This window comes from Tasmannia lanceolata, unplaced genomic scaffold (genome assembly GCF_043159265.1).
Source record: "Tasmannia lanceolata isolate RefF3 unplaced genomic scaffold, GAP_Taslan_0.1 ptg000015l, whole genome shotgun sequence".
Taxonomy (NCBI): domain Eukaryota; kingdom Viridiplantae; phylum Streptophyta; class Magnoliopsida; order Canellales; family Winteraceae; genus Tasmannia; species Tasmannia lanceolata.
Window position 1 is genome coordinate 51,843,647 of NW_027518692.1, and position 27,555 is coordinate 51,871,201.

Below are 27,555 nucleotides of genomic sequence, written 5' to 3' on the forward strand. Positions count from 1 at the left end.
TAAACTATCTAGCTCACATCGTTGGTACTCCATGGACTGCCACCAATCTGCCACTCGGTCTTTAAACTTGGCAACCACTAATGGCACCTATGTCTCTACTGGAATCCTCTTGGATTCAACCACATCATCTACCATGTGTGCCCACTCAACTCTCTCCATATACTCCATTCCCCGAGAGAGCTCGGGAATGTTGGCAATGACATATGAATCCATTAGTCGATCAGAAGAGGCATAGAAGTTAGGCCTTTGATTAGATTTCCTCGGCGCTCTACTCACAAATCCAACCAACTCCCCTTCGTGAAAAGTGTGCTTCTTGAGAGGGGATTTGTTGCGCGGGGTAATTACTCGATCCAATCCTTTGTTGAGGCCTTGGAACGCAGCCATCAAGACATCATGCCTCAACTAGTTTTCCTTAAGCCAAGCAAATATATCTTGAGATGTAGGATGAACCATCTCAATTAGTTATAGCAGCCAATGATCAATAAAAGTGAAGCGGAAATGTAGTGGTAGTACGATGTATCCCTAACTACCATTAACAGAGGTGTTAGAGTATAAAAGATTAAATAACGCCTTTTCCAACAACTTAAGCTTTTGGAGTAACCGGTTGTTTCACATGGTATCAAAAGCCAAAGGTCTTGAGTTCAAATCTCCTTGATAGCAAAAACCACATGCAATGGCCAAACCCAAAAGAGGGGCCACATGTGCCACGTGCAGGCCGACCCTAGAGAGAGGGGCCACAAGTGAGGGGGGGGGGGGGGGGGTTTAAAGTATAAAAGACTAAATAATGCCATCTCCATAGGCTTAAGCTTCTTCACAAAAGGAAATCAATGCCAAACAACTTACGCTGGCAACTAACAACCACACAACCATCCACAAGCAGAAATGAATGTCAAATAAGTCCGTTCAATATACCCTTTATAAGACACCCCTTAAGAAAAGAGTCGTTTTTCAGACATTACAGATGCGAAAGATCACATCCAAACGGACACAATGCAAAATAATGGCAAAGGTATTTTGACGTCAGTAGGAAAAGATGTGCTTAAAAAAGCCAATAACAGCAGAGTTATTTGTTAATAATGGTGAAGTTATTTGTTAAATAACGGCATCGTTTTTCCTCTAGAACAGCAAAGGTAAGGGCAAAAAACAAAATAAAATTTTGGATAGGGGAATCATGGGAAGATATTGAACTTTTGTGTTTGAAAAATGTTTTAGTTTTAGAAGGTATTTATGAAGTAGATGGAGATTTATAGAGTAATCTTTGATCGTAATTTCCAGTATGAGTACTGCATCCAACATGAAACTTGTGATTGGTAGTCAAATATCGAATCTCCTATTGAGACCCAATTCGATCTTCATAGATTTCTCGAGATACTAAGTGGCTCTATAAGACCTGGTTTCCAGGTATCTAGTCAAACCAATGGAGAGACTCCAACTTTGAGAATCGAGGGCTAGTTGGTTTTGAGGCTGCCTTTTGACGCTAGTGATGTCAAGGCTAGCTAGTTTTGAGGCTGCCTTTTGACGCTAGTGATGCCAAGGCTATCTGGTTTTGAGGTTGCCTTTGACGCTAGTGATGGCAAAGAGGAAGAATTGCAGATGAAAGTTGGGTGCTCTGTCGTCAGAGCTGCGCCGGGCGGCGCACATGTGGTTTAGCCAAAAGCTCACCTGGTCCACTTGGTGGTTCATGCATGTAGGCCCATTTTCTCCTCTTCTCTTTTACAAAGCAAGAGAAGTGGATAACAATATATACCCATAAACCTCCTCCACTTTCTTATGTGGGACTATTCACTTTTGATGGGAAGAGTGAAAATTCACCTTTCAAAAAGCACTGAGGCTGTTTTGTAAATAAAGCAAACTGTTAGAAACACACTAAAATGCCACCTTTTCATCAAAACACCAAAAAGCTCCACTTCTGTATTAACATACCAACTCTTTTCTCTTAGAAAAGATGAGAGGATCCATAACATTTGAAGTTTCCTCTTTGCTTTCTATCTCTTTCTTCATTTTAGTTCGATCTTTCTACATAATCCTAGTATTCCAGACATTCTAATACCTTGCTTAAAATTCTGATGCATTGGTGGAAGTTTTGAGCTTCATACCAACGCACCTATTCGTCAATACTGGTGCTGCCAAGTGGCTTGCTCCTCTTTCGCCCTCTAAGATACTGGTCCTGTGATATGATCCGAGGCTATATCGAAGGAGTATTGGGATAGCAAAAAAGATATCCATGGGGCTAGTTATATTATGCCTACTTGTATTAATTAGCCTTTAGTATGTCTAACACAAAGCCTGCATTTAATATAAGGTCTAAATAGCTAAATAAGTGGAATCCTAAACTGAAGGGCGCCCTTGCAAAAACCAGTTGCAACTGTGCCCCCATTAGATGCAGATCATCTCTGCATAGTCAAAGAACATTTATAATAGCACTGAAAAATATAAAAGTAAAGAAATAATAAACGTACTTTGATGACATGGATCCATTGGGTGCACCCTTCAGCTGATTTTTTCGAAGGAGCCCTTCAGTTTATCATTCCCCACTAAAAAATTATCCAAGGTTACAAACAGATCTAGTCAATGGAGACAAAACTGGCACCTCGTGGTAGACCTGGCAAACGGGCGGGCCGGGCCGGATTTGACCCGGCCCGTACGGGTCCGGGTCAAACGGGCCGGGTCAAAGTGACCCGGAAAATTCTACGGGTCATTGACATTGGACCCGCACCCGGCCCGTACGGGCCGGGTCGACCCGCGGGTCACCCGGATTTTTGACGTATTTTTTAAGAGTTTTTTTTTTATTTAGGGATTTGCTAGCCACCTTCTCCTGGGCTATTTTTCGGCTTGTAGCCCCTCCTTTGCTGCAAAGATTGGGTGAAGTACGGTCTGGGGCAAAGGTTGCTAGCAACAAAAGAATAAAGAGAAGTAATCATTACGGATTTTTGAAATATTCTCAGAATTTCTAAGTTTGAAATGAAAAATTACCGTAAAAAGGTCAAAAGTAAAAAAATTACATATAAAATATGTCAATTACCGAGAAAACTACGGAAAAAAGTAAAAAAACCGTCTTTTGCACTTTTTTACGGGCACCCGAGGGTCCACCCGACCCGGCCCACTTTTGACGGGCCGGGTGGACCCGCGGGTCAATTTCTAACGGGTCACCAACAGGTGACCCGGACCCGTAAATTTACGTGCGGGCCGGGTGGACCCGTGGGTCCGGGTCACTTTTTGCCAGGTCTACCTCGTGGTCTGCTCAAGGGATTTATAAATACTAAATCTGGATTCCCATTGTTTAATTAATGTTGATTGATCATTAAAGTCAACCATCTGGAGATACACCTAAGCTTAGTGTAGAGCCTTCTAATCAGTAACACGTGCATATTGTTGTAAGGGAGTTCAGAATTCAGATCCCATATCATAGTCACCAACGATCAGATTTTTCAGTACCTCAAACTGTGAGATTTTAATGGTCTACAAAAGCTAGAGGCAGTGGGCCCACAAAAAAGTTGTGTGGGCAAATGGGATTATTCATACTTTCAGGCCTATCAACAGGCACATAGGGATGGTTATACACCAAGTTCTAGTGTAGAGTACATTTACTGGATCATCCCTGTATAATCTTTGCAAGTACGTTGGAGTTTGTCAATTGCTTTCGTATCTCACTTTCTTTAATAATAACAGCAATACTCATTTGAAAGACCATTGATATGAACACGCCTCCTCGTATCTCTTCCCCTGAAATTTCCAAATGCAGATCCGAAAAACTGTTGTCTTCGTCTTCTTCCTCCTCTCATGGGTTTCTCTCTTCCACCCCACGATCCAAGGTACGTGAATCCCAATCTAGAAGATCTTCGAAAATATATCAGAGTATAGTAATGTCTAATAAAAGTTCTTATGTGACAGGTCTTGGGCCAGCTCCAGCACCTAATTCTGGGTTAGATGTTTGGATTCCAGGTCCCATTTCTCCGGATCCAACAGGGCCGGGCCCAACAGGGTCGGTGGGTCTGGAAAAAGACCCTGGATTAGAAGATGATATATCTCCAGTTCCGGCACCGGACGGAGGAGGAGAAAAGGAGCCAGTGGAGATTCCAGAGACTCCGCCGCCGCTGGAAGAAACCGAAACACTGAACGTGAAATGGTGTGCGGTGAGAGATGAGTTCGTGGATTGTCAGTATTATATCAGCCTCCTCAGGCAGACTGATGGTTATGTATGGAAATGGTAAGCGCAAATAGTTCCTAAACCAGTGAGTCGGGGAGTCCGAGGGCTCATTTTATTTGATTTCTTTTTTAAAGACTCGTTTGTTGGGGACCTAACTCAGTCGATTTTGGCCACTTTGCAATCCAGCCTAGTATGGGTCATGTTTAAAGCGCCTAGCCTAACGAGTTACATTAGCTCTTGAGCTTTTGGTGTATTGGTTAGGAACCTATCAGAGCAACCACCGCGTCGAGTCATAATGGGGTGATCTGTGGGGAGGACTACGTACTTGGAAGGGCTACCTGGTCAAAAAAAGCCAGGGTGAAATATGCTCCGAGCTTCTTGCCATGTTATCTTAGATCTATTCGCAATCTAAACAGTTCCCAGAGTATGCTCTGGTTTTTGGGACTACTCGTCCCCCTCGTACTTTTTTTTCTTAGTGGAATGAATCTTTGGTTATCTTTCAAAAAAAAAATGCCAGGGTGAAAGCCACGAGAGTTAAGTTGCCATATAGTGGCCCGCTAGGAAAGGGGCAACCTGTGGAAAGGGCTACCTGGCCTGCCTAGGCATGGGACTGGGTGGGATCCAGCCTTGTATGGGACAAGTTTCTAGGGCATACGCTAACGCGTTTCATAGAGCTTATTTGTTTCAATTTTTCCGTGACCAGTGTATTTTGGTCCGAAGTGGCCACCCTCACTCAATGCATCTAAATTCTAACCCTATCTAATAGGGGTTTGGATAGCTGAACTTAAAAATAGAATGGTTCACTTGCCAGAGAAATGCAATCGACTGCTTGAATTCAATCTGGTAATTACAGTACCATGGAAACTCATCAGTGTCTTATTTTCTTTTATTAGTTTCAATATTTTCCTCCTTCCCTTATTTGGGGACTGATATCTGTTTCTGTGAGAACCATTCTGAACAATCATGCATTTGAAGAACCATAGTTTCCATATTCTATCTTATATTCCTTGCTGTTACAATGCTTCATTCTTATTAGGTTCTTGTCCATAAAAAATTATCCTGCATAACTGGAATGAAGGGCAACACTTCCTTCCAAGCTCCTTTCCTTCTCTGCCTTTTGTAATTGGAGCACAATGACAAACTGGCATTATTTGCCCATTTGCCTTAGCAGATTCGAGTGTCAATCTAACTTAAATTTGGGTATTCAAATTGCTGTGCAAAATGGAGTTCACTGCCTGAATTTACCATTTTTACATACTGAAATACTGTCATAAAAGGCCCTTCTTCTCTGCTATTATATTCACTTCATAAATCTTTTTTTTTTATCTCTAGGCAGTTAATGATTTTTCCATATACTGAAATATTCTGTACAACAGTATGTTGAAGATTGAACGTCTGACATTCAAGTGTAGATGATTATCTGTAGAATGTTTTGCTCATGTGTCATTATTATGTTATTCTAATTTTATCAAAATGCTTTCTGATTAACCTTTATTCATTTGATTTATGCTCATTCTTTTTTCCATATTCCCTTTTCTTTTCTTCCGTAGTGTTAAGAGAGAAACAACCCAGGAATGTCTGAAGTCGATTAGAAATGGTGAAGCAGATTTGATAAGCTTAGATCCTGGATTGGCTTACATTGCACTTATGAATTACTCCATGAAAGCAATTGCAAACGAGGTTTACTGTAATCAAGCTGAGAGCTACAACTCTGTGGCAGTCGTACACAGGAAGACCTGCGAAAAGAACCAGGGAATCAGCTTACAAGATTTCAAAGGGCGGAGGTCTTGCCATGGAGGATACTCGACAGCAACAGGATGGAACTATCCTGTTAATCATCTTAAACAATTTGTTGATTCTAAGCAATCAAATGATCATGAGATTGTTTCAGAGTTCTTCTCTTCAGTTTGTGCACCTTCAGAATTCGAAGGAATGGGGGAATGTAGTGGGTGCGGAAAAGAGAATGGCTCGTGTTCCTCAAACAGTTTGTACTTTGGTCACTCTGGTGCATTCCGGTGCCTTGTTGAGGACTTGGGGGATATTGCATTCATCAAGGAAGATACTGCATTGCTTTACTCTATTGAAGGTCCATATAATAAGACATGGTCCACAAAGTCGACAAATGAATTCATGTGAGTATATGCTGCAGGGGTTGGGCTTGTAGCTCAACGGTTGGGGCTTTGTCTCACAACCTTGAGGTCTCAGGTTCGATCCCAGCTCACCAATCAAAAAAAAAAAAAAGGATTTGGCTCACTGCAAAATCTATGTTTTGGTTTTCATTTGGTAATAAATTGATAAAATATAAATTAATCATTTTTGGGTTGTGCAGGTATCTGTGCCCTCAAGGGGGTTGCAGAGAAATCAGTGGTTATCCTGGAGCCTGTATGTAAGTTCTGATTAAATGATACTAGGAAGTCGAACTCTTTTAAAAACTGTCCTTTTTCTTGGTATCATATTACTATGTGCTGACCAAATAGCAATGATTTTTTTACTTATTAGCTCTAGTATCGTGTAGAAATTAGAGATGAAAACAAAACAACAAGTCACAAGTACACAGATCAGTGACCAAGAACAGTTAGGGGCCGTTTGGATACACGGATTTTAGAATCCAGGTTTTAGTTTGAAAACAATGTAAAAGAGGGTTCATGATCAAGCTGCTGTATGCTGTCCTGACTCCTGACAGCGTTTCTTGGATTTTAAGTAAGAAATCCAAGTTTTAGAAATCTCTCTCCCATCCCAATATTTCTAAAACCTGAAAACATGGGACGATCTGCTGCTCTCTTGCTGTTGGAAAGAAGGGGGAGAAATCAGAAAACGACGGCTGGTCTCTTTCTTCTCTCGTCTCCCATCTACAATTTTGAGGAAATTCAAGATTCTAAAGTCCGTGTATCCAAATGGCCCCTTAATGGTGGTGGAAACTCTTGACTGAAGTCCACACTGCTCGAAATTCTCAGCAGTATTCCACCATTTGGATAACTCTCTCAAGGGATATAATATATTGATGGGATTCAGAATTCTTTCTTTATTTGGGTAAAAAAAGGATGAATAGATGCTAAACTCAAGGAACATAGATGCTCACAGTCGTAGATCTGTTGGTTGGGCTCTTGTGGAAGACTTCCTCAGTGTAGTTCATGGATCAGATATTCCAGGGAGGAGTACCAGGTAATAGAGCATCTGTCTGTCTTGTAATATGCTCTCAAACCTATAATATGAAATAGGGAAGGTGTCATAGCAAACTCCGATGGTTAGGGTTGCTTGACAAGCAACTTAACCTCGCAGATGTTTCAACATACATAAGGTCAAGCTACTCACTTAAGCTACTTTATTAGCTCAATCTTAGGGAGTCCAATGAACTCCTCCTCAATAATCAGCAATGATGACTAACAACAATTATGTAATTGTACTTATTTTACAAGTTCTTTGTCAACTGGGAAAAGGTTTTGAGAAGCAAAAGCCTTGGGTGGCAAAGCCTGATCAAACCTGGGTCTTCCCTTTATCTTGAGTTTGAAGATGCTAGAATATAAATTTGCAGGACCAACAAACAAACCTCTTCAGTGTAGTTTATGGACCAGATATTCCAGCGAGGAGCACCACATTATTTACAGAGAGTATCTGTTTGTCTTGTAATATCCTCTCAACGCTATAATTTGAAATAGGTGAGGCATCATAGCAAACTCTGATGTTTAGGGTTCCTCGACATCTAAAGCAAGTTAGCCTCGTAGTTGTCTCAACATACATAATGTCAAGCTACCCTGCTTAAGCTACTTTATTAGCTCGATCTTAGGGAGTTCAATGTACTCCTTTTGATAATAATAAACAATGATAAGAGGTTACGTAATTGTAATTATTTCACAAGTTCCTTGTCAATGGGAAGAGGTTTTGAGAAACAAAAGCCTTGGGTGGTAAAGCCTAATCGAGCCTGGGTCTTCCCTTTATCTTGAGGTTGAAAGATACTAGAATAAAAATTTACAAGACCCACAACAGTTAGGAATTAATACACTGAAGTGCATTGTCATCATATAAAGCTTGTAACTTTTTCAATACCATCATTCTTTCTTGAAATCTGAAATTTTAACAGGTAATGAACCACTAAGCATACAGGCTTCTCATTGCATTTCTTTTGTATTGCCAGTCTTCAGTTTTGCTTGGTATTCTATTTACTGTCTTTCAAGATGCACTTTTATATAAAATATGTACACTGCTTAAGAGATTTGTTTCTTTGCTAACAGATTTGGAACTGTTCCTGCAAACGTAATAATGGCGCATAACTCTATTTCAAACAAAAAGAAGTCTGTAGTTCTGCAGACATTGCTCAACGCAACCTGGGTTAGTGCACTCTACACTGGGAAAAATGGTGATAATCACGTGCTTAGTTCCAGGTAAATCATCAGCTTATTGTTAGCCCATATTTTCTATTTTCAGTTTTATGTTAGATGGAAAGAGCAGGTAGTTTTTCTTATGATGATTTGTTGGGTAAATCAAAAATCTGTTGGGTAAATCCAAGATCTGTTGATTTAAATATATGATTTGAGGAAGCCAGTAGTCCATGGGACTTACTCAAATTTTAGTTTCGTATCCCCATTGGTGCAAGAAATGGTACCCCTTCCATGTCATTTACAAACTGATGGGAGTCGGCTGACTTAAGCAGAGTGAATGTCTTTTTAACCTATCAAATGATCAAATCTCATATACAGGTATCAGAATGTTCATCATTTTTTTAATGTTGGGATTACAAAGTTCCTTAGGTTTCCATATAGATATAGCGTGATTGGATATTAATAATATGTAAGCTTGGAGTAAAGTAATATGTTGAGAGGCATCTTTGACAGGGAGTACGTAGCTGAATTTTCTGGTGATCTATGTTGTATCCTTGAGGTTTTTGTTTCAATCCCAATTTACCTACAATGAAATAACAAAACACCTTCGGTCATTAAAAAGGAAAAAAAGAAAAGAAAATCACCAGCAATTATGACTTTTATGGTCATTCACAGTAAGATGGAAGCCCCCTTGATATAAATTCTTCCATATTATGTAGAGATTTTGTCTCTGTTTCTTACTTTTCATCCATGCTTGAATTGATTAGGTAACTAAAGTTTAAAATTTATATATTCTGTGCAGCACCCAGGGAATAGCTGTAGTGAAGCAGCTCACAAGGTCATACCTTGGGTTATCAGCTTCCATTTCTCAAGCCATACAAAATATAAATTCCAAGGTTCCACCAACCCCATCTACCCTAAGCACAGTTCCAGGTATTCCATCTCTTCGAATTCATAAATATTTCGATAGTAAGATCAGGACAGTCTGTAAAGTTCAATAATTACAGAATAAGCACACAACAGTCATGGATTTGGTCCCCAAATAAGGCAAGAACTGTATACTGTGAACAACTATGCATTTCATGAAGTGAAGGAATTCGTGAAATTGTAGGATCGCATTTGAAATACATCAAATCAATTTTTAGAAGTTGATTTTTAGATGGAATTAGTGACAATATATAAACACAGATAGTATTAAAAGACTTCTTTCAAATGTTATTTATCAACAAAAAAAATCTTTCAATCAATTTTTGATGAATCACAAAGCTACAGTGCTTCACCATTAAAAAAAAACAATGCTGCAGTGCTTCTACTACCAAATGACAGTTATATTTTGCTTATGAATAAATCTGGGAATCTTGATTGTTTTATGAAACTACGGAGTTTAGTTGGGTTTTTTTCCTGTTTATTAAATTTGAGCCCATGCTTAATATGCTACTTTAGATATAAACTCTCTGGCTTCATTTGACTAATAGGCTTTTATTGTTCCAACAGATGTGTCTTCCGCCACATTGCTGCGTGTACAACATCCATGGGTTGTCGCTATGTTCTCAATCATACTTGGACTTCTGTAACTGTAATTTTTGTCGTGGGATAAATTTGAAGAGGGTATTTTTACCAGTACCAAAAATATAAGTTTTCCACACTATTTTGTATATGGACTAAGAAAAGAGGCACTCAGGAAACAACAAAGTAACCCATACATAGATTACAAGGAGTTTTACAGTGTTGTTGGACAAAAATTGAATCCTCATTAAGGCAAAATGTTTCATGGGATCAGGATGTCCAATGTTGCTGTGCCACGGATCGGTCAAGTGGGTTGCTACATTTTCCAGTGGTCTTGTTCCGTGATATGCTGAGCGTAGAAGCCAATGAAAGCCAACAAAGCAAGCTTGCCTGAAAAAATAGAACAGATGATAACAAAACCATCAATGAGTAAGCGAAAAATACGTAAGATGCAAAATTTTGTGATTTGAATTGGGTGACCATAGTAGAGGGTAGAAACCATTTTTGACATCTTGAGCCTTCACCCAATCACCCAATCCCAACGCCTCTTGCACCAAGATCCCTGCCTGCAAAACATGCCGACACTATTACATAACAGTTTCCACATTGGTGGTTTTTCTCAACAAAAATGTGCACACACATACATACATGAATATAAACATAAAATAAAACCAAGGACTAAGAATTTGCAATCCACTAAGCCTAGATTTCGAGTTCACTCAAAACTTGGTCAAGCACTCGACCAAGTTTTTTTGAGTCTGACTCTTACCTGGGTTAGGATTGAGCCAATAATTTTTTTGTATATAATCGATCATATCTTTAAACCTATAGGCTTTACAGCGCTCAATTTTAAATGAGTAGAACACTATATTTGGCATATGGTTATCTATAAATTAGCATTGCCACACGGCTACTGCATAAAATCGGAATCGCGAAGTGTTTGACAGCAAAAAGGTGAAAACTGCATCAGAGCTTCATCAGTTTTATAAATTGTTTCAACACAAGCAGCACCTGCATAACGATGGATAAATAGGTACTAGATATGTTTGGAATTAACATGAGAATGGCAATAACAGGGCAGATAAAATTTATGACTGCAGCCATTGCCCATCTGCAGTGAAGGAGTTCAGAGTCCTTGAATCTTTTTAGATTTTCGGGTACTTGATCGAGCCTAGAAAGGTTGAATCCTAAAGCACTAAGAACAGAGCAGAGAATGTTTGATGATAGACAAGAATCAATTTTAGTTCAATGCGTTCGGCCAGTTTTGACCCAAATCACCAAAGCCACCGGGTGATCGCCCACGTCCGAGGCTCGTTGGTAGCTGACTTGGTCACTAGGCCAAATTAGGTGATTAAGGAGGCCTTAGCTTCTTTCCTATGGGCCTCCTCTAGAGTACAAACACAAGACCACTATTTTAACAAAAGGAGTGCGCAGGCTTAAGTAACTAGTATAATAGTCCCACATCGGAAGCGGAGAGAGAAAGTTCCTGGGCTTATGTGTAAACCCCCACCTTTCCTATGTGGACGTGTTTTCTGCGGTAAAACAAAACTGGGAGGACTGCGGCCTAGAACTAGACAACATTTATACGGTGGCTGGGGCGTTACAAATTTGGTATCACTCCTCTAGTACGGTGTGCCAGCGAGGAGCCGATGACGCTAGGACCTTTAAGGGGGTGGATTATAATAGTCCCACATTTGAAGTGGAGAGAGAAGGTTCCTGGGCTATATGTGTATACCCCCACCTTCCCTAACGTACTGTCTCATGACTCTACCTCTTCGTACTCTATGGAGCGGTTTGTTAGGTAGTTCTAGACCTGGCAAACAGGTTGATTATAATAGTCTCACATCGGAAGCGGAGAGAGAAAATTCCACCTTCCCTTTGTAGACACGTTTTTTGCGGAAAAACAAAACCGGGGAAGGCTGCAGCCTAGATACGGCTGATGGCTGGGTACAAGGAAACGTACTGTCTCATGACTCTACCTCTCGTACTCTATGGAGCTTTTTGTTAGGTAGTTCTAGACCTGGGAAACGGGTGGGTTGGTTAGGGTTACCCGTGGGTCATGCGGGTGCGGGTCAAACAGGTTGGGTAAAAAATGACCCGCATCCCTTTGGGTCAGCACTTAGGTGACCCGCACCCACTGTGCGTGGGTTGGGTCAACCCTTTTGTCTCCATTCACGAAGTGGTCGGTCTGACATGCGACAAACCAGCTGCGAAATGCCTTTTGCGATGGACCCTAGCAGTTGGTAGCCCGTCCAGTCCAACTCTCTGAAGTCGTCGAGTCATTTCCCTTGACTCAGCTGAGCCAAACTCCAAAATCGTTCCAGTTGAAAAAATTATACAAAAAAACATGTCCTCTCTATGCTTCCAACAGAAGAAAACGTTAGAAAATTATAATATTGAGGAAGCGAAGAGCTCGAGCCGCGAAAAAGACCACTAAATCTTCAAACCCTAACAGCGGCCACGCTAGAAAATTTCCGGCGATGAGTTCTCAGGCACTTGCCGGAGTAAGATCTACTCTCTTTTCCTTTCATATACAAAATTCCATCAATTTTCATGATAATTCAAATCAGATCCAAATATATCCCTACCTCATTAGGGCTTTAATAGATGATGACCTTAATAAGATCCAGATCTGTCTCTTTTCCACTAATTTTTCTCATATTAAGTCTAGTTAGATTTCCCATAGATAGAGTTCGCATTCTTTTTTCCTTTATGGCTTTGAAACTCGAAATTCTGCTTCTATGCTTTCCTTTGATTAGAGAATTTTGAGTCCAATAATCGGTTTGGCACTCACAATCGGTTTTCATAATCTTAAATGAACAGGCAATGTCATGATGGCGGAATGTTCTAGAAATCTGTAGCAACTTTCGAATTCGAGTTGTGTTTGAAATTCTTGAAAACTAGATCTGCTAACTTCTAATTCCAATGTATTTATTAGCTTCATCGTTGCGTCGGATCAGACACATTAATCGTGTGCCAATTGTTGGTTTGCTTCAACTATATTTCATAATCATAGATTTGGAACTCTTCATTTTGGAAACCCTAATAGGACTTCACTTTGACTGATGGTGTTAGTCAATTTAAAGAACGAAGATTCTTAAATTCAAGATGCTTTGCGAACCTTGTAACTTATGTTCGATGTTACATTTGCAGTGCATTGCTCAGTCGATTAATTTCAAGCAAGTTTTTTCTTGAAGCAGTCCTCATCATTAAAATAAAAGAGTACAAGTTTTGTGGAAAATGCATTTGTGAAGAAATGTCACTTTTGCATTCTTCAATTTGTGTCTCTGTATTGGTGTTGTTATGTGATTCTAGTATTCTCTCACTTATGATTTAGGTCCTGTTCGTTTTAGATTATGGCAATCGATTGTCAGTCCAAAAACTATTATTGGGCCATAATCTAAAACGAACAGGGCCTTAGAGAGGTGTGATGGATATAGCTTATTATACCTTTTAATTGCAGGGAATCGGCCTCTTCTCTGGCTTCACTCGGCTCTGTAAAGGCCTTGCCGTGGTACTTGTTGGGGGGTATGCTATACTCCAGATTTTCCCTTCAGCTGTTTCGTATCTTGCTCTTATTCCCGCAAGGTATGGTTCGTTGTTGGATTCGACTTAATTGTGCTCTTCAATCTGCCCACGATCTATTCATTGACAAACTTCTCTTTTTTGGTCCATTATATGCTATATGCATTTGGACTCATACCATGTTTTCTTAGTCCGCCAAATGCTGCTGATTCAAGGGATTTTATGAATGCAATTAGACTTTATGTAACACTATTTTTCATGCTATTATTATTATTATTCGCATCGAAAGGTGAGAATCCAGCTTGTAGTCAAATGGTTCAAGTTAATGTTCAAATACTCATTGATTGTTGCAGAATCCATCCAATTCGATTCTGCTTGGTTGGGCTATGACTACCTAGTCTAAAACTCCCAATGCCAGTTTTGAAATGAAATTATTCATTCCAATAATTGATCTTTTGGCTTTTTCTTTGAAATTAGAGAGGTTTTTCATTCACTTGGTCGTTTTAAATTCAGAAATTAAAGAGACCAATTCCCAAATAGTGTTTGAGCTTTAATTTAGATGCAGGCCCTCATACCAATTCGCTGCAACATTTAATTCTGGGTAATGATGAATTTGAATCATGTCAATTGTTGTAAAATTATCTGTAATAGATTTTCCTAATGCAATTACATTTTATGTAACAATATTTTGTCATGCTGTTATTATTATTCCTATCGAAAGGTGAGAATCCAAAATGGTTTAGGTCGGTGTTCAGATACTCATTGATTGTTGCAGAATTCATCCAATTCATTTATGCTTGGTTGGGCTATGACAATGCAGTCAAACTCCCAATGCCAGTTTTGAAACGTAATTATTCATTGCGATAATTGCTCTGTTGGATTATTATTTTTATTTTTATTTTAAATTAGAGAGTTTATTCATTCACTTGGTCGTTTTAAATTCAGACATTGAAGAGACCAACTCCCAACTAGTGTTCGAATATTTGAGCTTTATTTTAGATGCAGGCCCTCATACCAATTGGCTGCAACATTTACTCCTGGGTAATGATGAATTTAAATTATGGTAATTGTTGTAAAAGTATCTTGGATATTTATCTTGAAACTAAGAGTGAATTACTAGTACTATCTCAATATAAATATATAATATTTTAGTGGAAATAATTTTCTTGATAATGTGAATCTCCAACCTTATTTGGCAAGGCATGAGGGCTAATACATGAAAATGGGAAAAAGTTATGCTTATTATAGGTCCTTACCAAGGTGGAGGATATGAAATTTTTTTCTTTTTTTCCTTTTTTTTTATGATAATTTGAGGCTTATCCAAATGAGAGCAAGGAACTTGAGTGCAAAATTTTGTCCTATAATGAAAGACTGTTCATAATGATTTTACTAGCGTTTCAAACTTCTGTATTATGTTAGTTCTGAATATGCTGTTTACGGTACAGTTGATGAATTGTACTTATGGTGTGATTCTCACTTCACGATCTTGCAATTTATGGACACTTTAGGTCACATAATAGCTTATTTTAATTTTACCTTTTTCTCTTACCTCTGATTCCTATCACATCCGTTAATGAAGGTTTAGATGCTTTCATTCCATATCTAGTTGTTTTAATATAATTATGTATACTTTGTATGCAATGCTTCTCTGTTTTTGGTACACTGTCATCTTTTACAAACACTAACACATACACATACACTGCCTTATTTACTACTCCCGGGTCAATGGAAGTTACACTGTTCCATTTCATTAGTTGTTGAAACGGTGCATTGGCTACCATATCACCCAGAGAGTTTCCCAAGTGAGAATGGATATTTGCACCTTTGTTATTTGTGACCTTGAGGGAAGCGATAATGTCTCTTTTATTTTGAAGTGCCGCATGTGTGGCTTAACCATCATGCCTCAATGCTTTGAATTGAGTAATGAGTTATCTCTAAGATGCTTCAATCCAAACTCTGGGGAATAGACCCATCCATCACATTTATGAAAAAAAAAGACCCATCCATCACTTGTTCCGATGGAGATATCTGAGTTGTGCATCACTTTGTCCACGTCTAGAGAGTTTTTCTGGTGCAAGATCAATGCCGGGCACTATACCATAAGTAAACCTAGTCTGTGTTGGGAAACCCACATCTCCAACTACTATTCAGTAATGTGCCATTTATTTATGCAAATTTCTTGTGGCAAGTGATTGCTATATAGCTTGTATGTAGGCAAGTAGATCTGTTCTATTCTTGGAGGAGGAAACAACCAATATTCTGTTTCTCCCTTTCAAATCATCTCACTTGATTTGGTCCTACTTGTTGAGAAGCTTTATTGTTATGTCACAATTTCTGAACGCTCAACTCAACTCAACTCAACTAAGCCTTTGTCCCAAACTAGTTGGGGTCGGCTAATGAACCCTTTAGAAAATTTTCATTAAGAAGGTGAAAGGATCTACCTGGCTCAAATTGACTAAGTCTATTTCTGACACTAGTTGGGTTTGTGACGTTTGTCTACATGGATCATTTTCTTCTATTCTATCCTATCCGAGGTCATGTTCTCTGTTATGTTCCTAGCCCTCTTTCCTCACTGTTTCTACCCAAGTTGTTTTCGGTCTGCCCCTACCTTTTTTTACTCCATCAACTTGGCACGAGTCACTTCTTCTCACTGGAGCATCCAAAGGCCTACATTGGATATGCCCAAACAATTTCTAAACGCAGTGGTGAATATTATTGTAGACAAATGTAATTTTTTTTCCAATGGAGCGCTTGTAACAGAGGGAAGTGGAACTTTTGGAACGAAAGAAATGAAGGAGATTTAGAGGACTCAAGCTAGCCAATCAGATGGTTGATGATCGAGAGCAAACTACTTATCATAATGTAGGCAACGACAAAGAAAGAATTCCGGGCATCACGGTTGGAGATGTGTGTAGAGATTTAAGGGCTAGATATATGGAGTGATTTACTGCAATCGGACTCACTTTTCATACCGGATAGCCTGAATTCGAATTTGTATGTTCCACTTTTGACTCCTCTAGGACGGCAACCTCCTTTAAACTATTAGCCTACAGTCTGCTAGAAGGAAGTTCGTTCCATATAAACGTTTATCACACCATATATCAGGGGTTGCCATCCTAGAGGAGTCAAAAGCGGAACATCCAAATTCGACTTCAGGCTATACGGTACGAAAAGTGAGTCCGATTGCAGTAAATCAATGAAGCGCATGCTTTGTTCGCTTTGGGTCACGCGGGTATAGTTGGAGTGTTTAGAAACCACAATGGGAAGATTATCGACATATTCTGAACCAATGGCACCAAAGAAAATGAGGTGTAAGGATTGGCACTCCTCGGGGTCGGCGTCACATTTCCGAAGACAACTTAACGGATCTGTATTGTTTGAAGGCGACTCCACCAACGCACTAGCTTGGGCAAAGAAATAGGCCCTGAACCATGGAAATTAAATTCAAGATTGATGTGGAGTGCCAAATCCATCTTTTAGACAAATCCTAACATCAGCGAATAACACAACTGATTCATTGATTAGAGGAGTGGAATATTCATGACTTTGTATTGGGGATTGTTTTCCATTATCTAAAATGGGCCACAGTTTAGTACTTGTTGATGTGGTTTAATAGGATGCGTTTTCTGTTTTTGTGCTCTATAATTGTGTATCTAATTTATACTTTTTGGGGCCACCTTGTCCTCATGCGTGTTTCTGTATGTTATTAACAAAAGTTCAGTTATCTTTCAAAAGAAGAGAAGGGTTGTATGTGGACTTCATGCAAGTGTGTATCTGTACTGGTTATCACAAATGTTACTTTCGTTAGTGCTCCAGCTGTTGAGGTAGCCATTGACAATGATAAGTATGTTTGAAAGAACTGTTGTTCCTATAATATAGGTGCCCTTTTAAATTATTAGTTTGTTGTTTGATCATCATTATTGCTTTAATTGGTCCCTCATCCAGAACTATCCTGTTGTCTTGGTGGAGGTAGGAGGATGAATGATGAACGGACATGATTTTGGTATTTGTTCTCCCGTAAATCTATTCTTCAAAACCTGCTAGTGCCTACCATGTTCAATGGACATAGATTGTTTCGAACTGTTAGGAATTCAATCTTGGAGAGAATAATTATCGACTTCCACAACTTGGATGAGTGATGGGTTGGGGGTCTTTTAGGTGTCAAGGATTTTACTAAGTCTGAATGAACTTTATTAGAAGGATTTTGATTTTTTTTCAAAAGTCTTTTGCAACCCTATTGAGGTTGAAGGAGATTCACTCAATGCAACCTCTTGGGTGAGGCATGATTGTCCAATCCCATTGAGACTTCCTGAGCCTCGGTGGAGATTCGTGCCATTAGACAGTTGCTGAAGGTTTCATTTTGCTATATTTATCGAATGAAAAATGAGATTGCAGATCCACTTGCTGAGGGGCTGATCAGATCCTCATGTGCATTGAGAATTCTGTCCGGCTATGTTGATGTTATTCCTTCGGCAGGAAGTAGGAACACTCCGTAAACTTTCTTCTTTATAACCTTTGTTATTTGCATGAATGAACAATCATCACAAGCATGATTTCTTTTTGTTACTTTTTATCTCTATTCGTGCTCTCTCTCTCTCTCTCTCACACACACACACACACAGTTGTAGTGTCTCATAGTCAAGTTTATCTAGACGACTAGAGGTATATGGCACAGAGAAGTGCCTTATATACACCTTTAAATGCTAAAATGGTCAATGCTATTACCTTCCAAGCTTACTTCATTGATTGAGAATCCTTTGTAATTGATTTTGTAGGACAATCCCATTCGGTTGGAATCTTATAACGGCTGGTTACATTGACCAATCACTTCCAGGGGTATGCATTACTTTTGTTGTAATAATGCAATTTAATTTTAGTAGGATGAATTTTTTTTTCTAGGATAGTTGGACCCGCTTGGGTCTCTTTTTGTGCTTATCAGTGTCTTGCTTTCCACGGTAGTTTTTTTTTGAAATGGAGCCTAATGGTATTCCATTCTGGCATTCTGCCCATTTTCAATTGGATAAGTTGCTTTAATTTTCTAATAATTTATTTCGTAGGCGATTCCATATCTAAATATATTAGTTGAAATTTAAATCAAGAGCCACCCATCTACTCTTGAACCTTATTTCCTAATAAAAGCATAATTATATTCGGTAATGTACCCAAGAAGGCTCTGAGCAAGGACAGAGCCCCCTCCCCACTGAAAAACTAAAGAAAGATTTTTTCTATATAGGGAAATGACATGGGAACCTTGATTACGGACTGTACAAGGGAACCAACATTGTGAACTCGGCATGTGTCGTTCAAAATCAGAGAGGCTGTTCGGCTTCATTTTTTTAATATAATTTATGAATCCACACAGGGAGAAAACTGCCGAAAAATCAGCTTCTCTCTCCCTCTCTCTGTCTCTCTTTCAGTCACTCTCTCTCAGAGTAAACACTATCAAAGGGTTTTTCTTCTTGTTCAAAATGTAGCAGGAATTGCTACAATCTGATTCTCATGTTTCAAAGGGATTTTCTCATTATTCAAAGTGCAGCAGGGACAACCCCCAAGAAAGTACCTTAAATGTTCAAAATCCAGTTGAAGTCTTTAAAACCCCATAAGTAGAAACCGTCAATAATCACAACACTGCCACTACTGTAGTCCTATCTCGAGCTTTGTCTGTTGCGGTGTCCCTATTTTGGGAAGGTAATTTATTCTTGTATGTGTTACCACTGCATGAGCTCAGAAAGCGAGAAAACCAGAGAGAGAGAGAGAGAGAGAGAGAGAGAGAGAGAGAGAGAGAACAAAATAGAGCTTTGGTAAGAAAGTAGTTGAATTTCTATTCCTGTATGGTGCTGCGTTTGTCAGAAATAAACAAATATATTTCCCTAAAAATACCGTGCAAAATGCATAACTCGCATTGCTCTAAAAAGCTTTTGAATTATTAGATAGGACCTTAACTGTTCAACCCAAAATACTTTACTCATCTATTTTTTCCCAAATCGTCTTAAACCAAGGCAAATAGAAACAATTTCCAGCGATATTCAAGTTCTGAAATTCGACAACGTGAAAGAGTAAATTGAAAATTGCAGCAGAAATACGAAATAATTCCAATTAAAAAAAATCTGCTGCCTTTATTTCTATAGATAAGCAGCGCCTATACAATGCACATTAGACTCTTGCAAGAAAACAAATCATATATAAACTAACTAAAACTCTTAAAGTCTTGTCAACTCTTGATACCAAACTGATGCAAGGACTGTAACAAAGTCACAACCACCGCCTGATGGTAAAAATTCTGTGAGCTTCAAATGAACAGATATCTGAAAAATGTAATATGTACCCATTCGCTGCAGAAGAGAAGAAGAAGAAGAAGAAGAAGAGAGAGAGAAATTAGAGGGGAGAATCTCTAATTCACTCAATTGATCATCAAAAATTGAAAATCTCTTCTACATAAAGCCTATATAGTCAATGGAATAAAATTCCATGGAAAAAAATGAAAATCCCTAATTCTAAATAACATGGAAAGTAAAATCCCTAAAACGAAATAATATGGAAATAAAAATTCTAGAAACTAAATAGTATGGAAATAAATCCTTAAAAGTCTAACGGGCAAATATGCTACTTATTGGGCTTGCCACTTATTGGGCCTACAATCCTTATCATTCTCCCATTCTTGAAAAGAACTCACCCTCGAGTTCTAGCCCGCCTGGATAAAATATGTAGACGATCCACTCAAGCAATAGGAGCCGCAATCTGTCAAATAGTAACTCAAGGGCGAGTTCTTTCAAGAAGAGGAGATTGATGAGGATTGTAGGCCCAATAAGAGGCATATTTGCCCATTAGAACTTTTGAGGATTTATTTCGATGCTATTTAGTTTCTAGAATTTTTATTTTCCTTGGTATTTAGTGTTAGGGCATTTTCCATGTTATTTAGAGTTAGAGAATTTATTTATTTTCCATCGAATTTTATTTCAATTGCCTATATAAAGCCCTCATGTATTAGGGATTTTCATCTTTTGATGAAATAATATTGATTGATATTTCTCCCCATATTTTTGTCTCCTACTCCTATCCCTCTTTCTCCTCTATTCTTCCTCTTCTCTTCTTCTCATCTTAGTCTATTTCTCTTCCATGGCCTACAACAATATCATAGTTGTGAGATATGAAGTGACATATACCAACTGTATAATTTCAAGTTGTAATTTCTGATCGCAGAGTTGTTTTGCAGGTGGTCATCAGCACAATTGGTCTTCTTGTCATTGGGAAGTTGCTAGAACCAATATGGGGTTCCAGGGAGTTCTTGAAGTTCATTTTTCTAGTTAACCTTTTAACTTCACTTTGCATCTTCGTCACAGCTATAGTGTTGTACTACATAACAAGGCAGGAAAGTTTCCTGTAAGTATCGTGTGCTCCAAAAACTGTTATTTTGGTATGTTTATATATGCTTCCAAAATTTTCCTTTCTATGCTTGTTATTTTTTTGTCTTGTAAATGTGATACTGCTTAGTTTTCTTTTTCCATGCTTGGTTTCTTTTCCGATTTTCATGTTTCTTATGTTATGTGAATTTAAATTTTCCTCTGATGTGAAATCTTTAAAACTGGAAAGCGTAACATTTAATCCAGTTTTAGGATACCTTAATTAACTTCATGAACGTTTTAGATTTTTTTTTCTTAAATGAACTCTATAGCTGTTTATATCATTCCTAACCTAAAATAAACAAATATTGTCGCTCATTGTGGGTTGCATTCTCCATTTTCTCATCGTATGATGTTAGCTTTTACTGATATGCTGGGTGGTTCAATGTATACATTTCCTTTCATTTTATGTCATCGTGATTTCTTACAAGTCCGTTTGTTGGTAACTCATTCTTCTGGTGTCTAGGACTACCCCTATGGCAGTTAAGCATGACATTCCTGTTTGATTGTTGAGAGTAGATAGAGATAATGTTTAGCTCAGACTTCACCACATATTTTCTTTCCATTTCCCTTTTCTTTTGCATTATATCCTCATCACGAAGTAGGATTAACCTCTATTTTTTATGCTTTTTTGTTTCCCAGTTATACACCTCTTTCTGGCTTCTATGGGGTTCTTTCAGGATTTCTGGTAGGGATAAAGCAAATTATACCCGATCAGGAGCTTAGTGTATTTTTTGTGTTCAAGATTAAAGCAAAGGTATGATAGAGGCAGGCCTATAATCTTATATCAAAATTTTCTATTTTTCCTCACCATTTTTATGTAAATTTATCATCTCAAAGAAATTTAGCTGACACCATATCCTACATGCCTTTCCTATTCTCTGCAGTGGATGCCATCCCTTGTTGTGTTGGTGTCAATAGCCATAAGCTTCTTTACAGCAGAGTCGGCATCATACCTTCCAACATTAATATTTGGTACTTATATGAGTTGGATTTACTTACGGTATCTTCAAAGGAATCCAGAAACAAACCTCAAGGGTGATCCAAGTGACGAGTTTGCTTTCTCCTCTTTCTTCCCTGAATTTTGCCGGTAAAAAAAAAAAAACTCTTATGTGATTTCGTAACTTGAATGATGTTTTTGAGAGCTAGGTTGGATTCTCGTTCCCGTCTTTATTTATATCAAACCTACTTTTTCCTTCTGTAGGCCGGTTCTGGACCCCATAGCATCACTCTTTGATCGTATGTTCTGTGGAAGACCTGAAATTTCTGATGAAGACGAGGGTACATTAGGAGGTGCCCCATTGCCTGGTTCTGACCCTATTGAAGCATCCAGGAGAAGGTAATATTTTTTCTATCTTGAAATTTTGGGATCTGTGCTTTTCTAGTGTACTCTTTCTGTCATATGGCTCTTGATTTTTTTTTTTTTAATACTACTCTTGATTTTATATAAGTAAGGATTCTACATTTTATGCTTAACTGATCATAGATTTCTCTTAAGTTGAAGTGTAAGCAAACTGAGTAAAAGCAAGATTCCAGATTTGCAACCAAACATTTCATTTGTGTTCCTCATTTCTCTTCCTAAGTAACTTAGAAATCCATGTTAGATGGCAATTTGAACTGGGTGCATGAGATGGATTAGAATCTCCTCGAGAATTTATTAGAAAAAAATTATCAAAATTATTATGATGTCCCCATGCTCTTCTCTGTTAGGTACCTAACCGATATGTCAAAAGCTCCATAGCTGATGGAACACATTAGGCTAGGCTCTTTAAACCTGTCCGATACCAGGCTGGGTCCCACGAAGTCCCATACTTAGGCAGGCTCCCACTCAGGACAGTAACATTCTCCCTTGTTTCATGCTCATAACTACTTTACAAATGATACAAAATTCCCTTGGTAGCTATCGTACATAATCACCCACCCATAGGCACCATAAGTCAGTGACTAACCTTCTTTCTCTTTTGTCCTAACAGATGCATTCTTTATTCAGCATTTTCCTGGATACACCTACTTTTTTCTTTTCCCCCAAATCAGTTATGGGGGTGTGTTTATTCAGTTCAAGTAGATGTAGTGTTTGCTTAATACTCATATTTATAGGAATCTCCTCACATGACATCAGACAAATTTGGATGAAAAACCTCACCCATGGACCTTTGTTGCCAAATTTCAGAGAACGGGGCGCACGTGCTCTGGAAGAAAGATTAGCAGCTGAGAAGTCCTCTGTTGCTGGGAGTGCTGAAGCCCCATCTGGCAAAGATGCAGCAGAGAATGTATAAAAATGCAAAATGCTCCTCCATTCTACCCCCTAGACATGTTATGTTTGTGGCAGTTTCCGAGAACCGATTCAGATTCGATTTGGAGGAGAATTTTGTTTTTCAGGTGTGTCATAGACTCTTTTCTTTTGTATGGAGAGCATCATAATTTTGGAGGTATAATGAAGGTACTCTCTGTGTCTATTTTCTTGCACAAAGATCTGTGGGTACATGAGTGAATGGTTTCTTTGAGAAGGTTAAAATCTGTAAATAATGGCCAGGACTCTCCGGGACTATGTGAAGTAGTGGTGTCGTATGATGATATCCTTCATTTGTTTTGCTGTGTCTGGTTGGATGCACATCAAGGTCCTATTTGTTTCAGGTTTTGAGAATCAATTGTGAGCCCAAAACTGATATTATTAGACTCAAAATTACGTTGGCCTAATTGTTCTTGGAAAATGATATCAGCACAACCATGTTTTAGTAATTGCACAAACCCAACTTGTCTTTTATTTTTTAATTCGCTTGTGATAGCTTTTAGGGACTGTAATAACCTTTGACAGCTCTTTAAATGCTAAAAAACGATGAGTTAATGAAAATATCAAAACATGGTTGTGCTGATATCATCCCCCCCCCCCCCCCCCCCCGGTTTTTTTATATTGTGCATGCAAAACATAATGCATTGGATGAAAAATATCAACATCAATGATATATTATGCATGTCTGAGATGATAAAATATCCAGAATATATGGGAGCGGACCACTTATGCAGTGTATTACATTTTAGGGTATGTTTGATAATCATGAAAAAATGTTACATGGAATATTGGTGCTACCAGTTGTGAGAGGCGGGTTAAGCGGGAGTGACTTGATAGGGGAGCGGGGGAATGCTGAAAAGATAGGGGAAAAAAAACCCAATTTGAACTAGGGTATGTTTTTTCACTGTTTTTAGTGATTTCTCGTACTATCAAGTCTCTCCCCAAGAAATAATTTTTCATGGTTGCCAAACATGCCAGAACATCACTGTAAAAGAGCATTTTATTGAGTATCCAACAAGTACATAGTGATATAGATAGTGCTGATTTTTATAATTAGCACAAATCGAAGGGTTAGGATGATCCTATGAAGCTGATGTTTTGAGCACACCCTATCTATGTCAGGGCCCATCAAATGAATGCTTTGGATCATCTAAACAATGTGGGCCCATTGTGTTTTAGACAAGTTATCTACTCTATCGAGTAGAAACACTTTTCTAATATATATATATTTAATGAAAGGGAAATGACTTCTGTGTTCCCGTGTTTTTATAAACATGCGTGTAGTATTTAAAGGGATGTTAGAGAAAATTACGGTTCTCAAAAAGCTATTAGAACCCTTTAAATACTGCACGACAAACAAGTGATCGCATGTTTATCAAAACATTGGAGCGCTAAATCATTTCCCTTGATGAAATCCTAGGCCAATATAAATTGACAAAACTACGCCTCTTATTTCCAGACATCCCAATGCACCCCTAGCGGTAATTTTGACAAAAATACCATTAATTTTAGGGAAATAATTTCAACACAAACATGTTTTGATACATGACACTCATATTTATTGTCTTTTATATTTAAAGAGCTGTAAAAGGGTCTTTACAGTCCCCCAAAAGCACTTACGTGACAATTAAATGCTAAAAGACAAGACACATGAGCGCATGTATCAAAACATAGTTGTTCTCAAAATCATTTCCCTAATTTTATTGTGGTCTCGGGCTTTCACCTGGGACCGCTGTGATCTCTTGGAATGATCAATCTTCTCATGAAACTCGGCCTGATCATAATCTGCTTGGCATTCCGAGTATCTAAAGTGGTCCGATCACGGATCTCTAGCTTTTGACCCTTGATTTGAGCAATTCGATTACCATTGAAGAACATAAGGCTAATCGATTAGCTGAGATACACCTACATCACTCACCTAAGGTGGGGTCGGGTGTTCCAACTTACAATCACTGACCATAAAGGAACAAGTGTCATCATCTTGATGAGCTAAAAATCTGGTACTTCTTAGGTGGGTGGAATGACATGACTCGTACAGATGTCACAGGTAGAATGGTGATAAGCAAGTGTTGCCTTGCCATTGTAAACAGGGTAGACTTTGTTTAACTAAATTTTCTTTTCCTTTTGGAGTTTTTAATTAAGTTTAGAGTTATACCGACAAGAAGTGAATGCAACGAATTCCAAATTGAATATCTTGGAAACTGTGACTTCTTCTGTAATATAATGATCTACATGTACTGTATAATACCCGACCTGAATTCCAAGATATCAATATCACATGGGGTTGGCATATTTGTTTGTGTTTTTTAATATTGACTACAATTGCTTTACAGATGAATTACAGATATAGAATGATAAATCTCTTTACAGATATGTAATCTGTTGCTGATAAATTCTAGATTATTTTTTCTCCCACTGAGAGATCCATGATTGTAGGGCTACTAATCCACCACACCCACATGCCTATGCCCCTCTCTCTCTCTCTCTCTCTCTCAAGGTTGCATTAATGCCAGGTGGCCCATTAAGCAAAGCCATTCCCTCATTGTTAGTATTGGATTGGATTGGATTGGCCCAATACTAATAATGCCCATGAATCTGTTAGTTACCACATAATCTCATTGACTGTGTTTGGCATTGGTCAATCTAGCGATTCATTGTTGGATGAGGGCTGTTGTGATTTACCTTTGCAGTTTTATTTTCATTTGTTGTAACAAAATTCAATATGTTAACTTTATGATTAATTTGAGAATATTTTGTGACTTTGAAATTGGGTTTTTGGGAGAGGATGTGATATATTTGCCGCCCTTTTCCACTTGGGACAACCCCGTTACTGTATTTATTACTACTATTTTACATTAGAGGGGGCCATCTAGAGTAAAAAAAGGGCGAATATATCATTTCCCTTTGGGAGAGCTTTTTTTCACTTGGTTGTGCCTCTAGCTCAATTGGTAAAGACTATGTTCTTAAACCATGAGATCGGATGTTCAATCCCACCTTACCTACCAAGAAAAGAGGTTGTTTCATCTCCGTCACCACTAATTACGACTGTGTGATTTACCCAAGAATCATCATTTCACCTTTTAGTTAAGGGTTGAGGCGAATCCCAGAAAACATTTTTTTTTAATCTCAACCTTTAAGGTGAAAGGACTGATTCTTGGGCGGACGTTTTGTTTGCAGATAAAATATTTGAAGTTAATCCTTCTTGCAAAAGTAACTGTTGTCCCAAACGGTGACTGGCCATATTTCTAAAGTAATTAAGTAATAAGGCCATTTCACTCCTCTAGTGAGAATTTTTCCAAGCAAATAGACAAATTGTTTGGATTACTATCCCACAACTTTGGCAGGGTATTAAGTCGGTCAAACAAGTACCATACACTAGATCTGCATTTCCGAGTGTTACTACCCCACAAGAGGGTGGAATCAGGATCGGGAAGTTCCAGCTTTTAACTAGGCCGAACCCTACTCTGGGAGTGTTTACTTCGGGCTCAGTATGCTAGAATTGAGAATGGAAAATATGTTCCATGTCTGCCCATGTCACAACACTGTTGGGTGACAGACTTATGCACCGATAAAATCCTGCTCCTGTGAGGTAGTTAGGAAAAAGCTAAAGTTTATGGACTTCATGGTGCCTCCCCACATTGGGCAGTAAAACGGCCAATCTGCTCGACGGTAGTTTGATTATCTTTCCTAGAAAATAAAGCGAACTCAGGAACCTAGTAACCCCTAGCGTACGAGTAGTCGTAGTCATACCAATCAAGGTACGGTTTCATGTACACTAGCCTTTGCATTGTTAGCCCAAGGGTTCAACCCTACCTATGTTTTGGTGATCTACAAACCCAAATTGATTAAATATACTAATGTACTTTGCAAGTGAAGTGTATTAGACAGGTTTTATGAAACTCAACACAACTTGCATATAGTATCCAAAGCCAAAGCTTGGAGATGAACCATTAATGGTGACCCACTCATAAACCAATAAACCAAACGTGAAGACATTCAAGATTGGTGGAGTCACATGGAAAAGTCAAGCCAAAGTGTTCACAAGCACAATCCAAAAGTTCAAGAGAGAACCAATGAAGCCAAGAAATCATGGAACTTAAGTACTTTATATTCTTTAGACTATATTGGAGATCTCTTTTCAATTGGTTTTGCACTCTTCAAAGGTTTTTAATCAACATTTTTCAAAGCCATTTTTGAAGTCAAAATACTTTCAAAGACCATCAAATTAGATCCCTCATCATGTCAAAACATAAGGAAAAGGCCCAAAGACCAAAGACCAAAAGAATAGCAAAATTGAAAAATCAGTTGATTTTTAAACCGGACCGGTCGACCGAGGCAGGGCAAGTCGACTGAGCACCTAAAATGCTCAAA

General features: G+C 38.5%; 2 protein-coding genes across 2 annotated transcripts; both read left to right on the plus strand.

The window, feature by feature from the left end:
* The first annotated feature begins 3,601 nt into the window (after positions 1 to 3,601).
* Positions 3,602 to 10,205, plus strand: LOC143845945 (uncharacterized). The gene is made up of 7 exons (XM_077354344.1): positions 3,602 to 3,812; positions 3,892 to 4,207; positions 5,698 to 6,279; positions 6,477 to 6,533; positions 8,377 to 8,526; positions 9,266 to 9,396; positions 9,958 to 10,205. Exons 1-7 carry the CDS (start codon positions 3,737 to 3,739, stop codon positions 10,035 to 10,037), a joined length of 1,392 nt encoding a protein of 463 aa, XP_077210459.1. The 5' UTR covers positions 3,602 to 3,736; the 3' UTR covers positions 10,038 to 10,205.
* A 2,113-nt stretch (positions 10,206 to 12,318) lies between these two features.
* LOC143892299 (rhomboid protein-like protein) lies at positions 12,319 to 23,481 on the plus strand. Its single transcript, XM_077396815.1, has 8 exons — positions 12,319 to 12,473; positions 13,433 to 13,557; positions 18,270 to 18,330; positions 20,708 to 20,874; positions 21,537 to 21,651; positions 21,782 to 21,984; positions 22,099 to 22,233; positions 23,065 to 23,481. Exons 1-8 carry the CDS (start codon positions 12,450 to 12,452, stop codon positions 23,168 to 23,170), a joined length of 936 nt encoding a protein of 311 aa, XP_077252930.1. The 5' UTR covers positions 12,319 to 12,449; the 3' UTR covers positions 23,171 to 23,481.
* The last annotated feature ends 4,074 nt before the right edge of the window (positions 23,482 to 27,555 follow it).

Coding starts and splice junctions, on each gene's coding strand:
- LOC143845945 (XM_077354344.1), top strand. CDS start 3,737: ATGCAGATCCGAAAAACTGTTGTCTTCGTCTTCTTCCTCCTCTCATGG. Junction 4,208..5,697: donor GATGGTTATGTATGGAAATG/GTAAGCGCAAAT, acceptor TTTCTTCCGTAG/TGTTAAGAGAGAAACAACCC. Junction 6,280..6,476: donor AAGTCGACAAATGAATTCAT/GTGAGTATATGC, acceptor TGGGTTGTGCAG/GTATCTGTGCCCTCAAGGGG.
- LOC143892299 (XM_077396815.1), top strand. CDS start 12,450: ATGAGTTCTCAGGCACTTGCCGGA. Junction 13,558..18,269: donor CTTGCTCTTATTCCCGCAAG/GTATGGTTCGTT, acceptor TTGATTTTGTAG/GACAATCCCATTCGGTTGGA. Junction 21,652..21,781: donor TGTTCAAGATTAAAGCAAAG/GTATGATAGAGG, acceptor TATTCTCTGCAG/TGGATGCCATCCCTTGTTGT.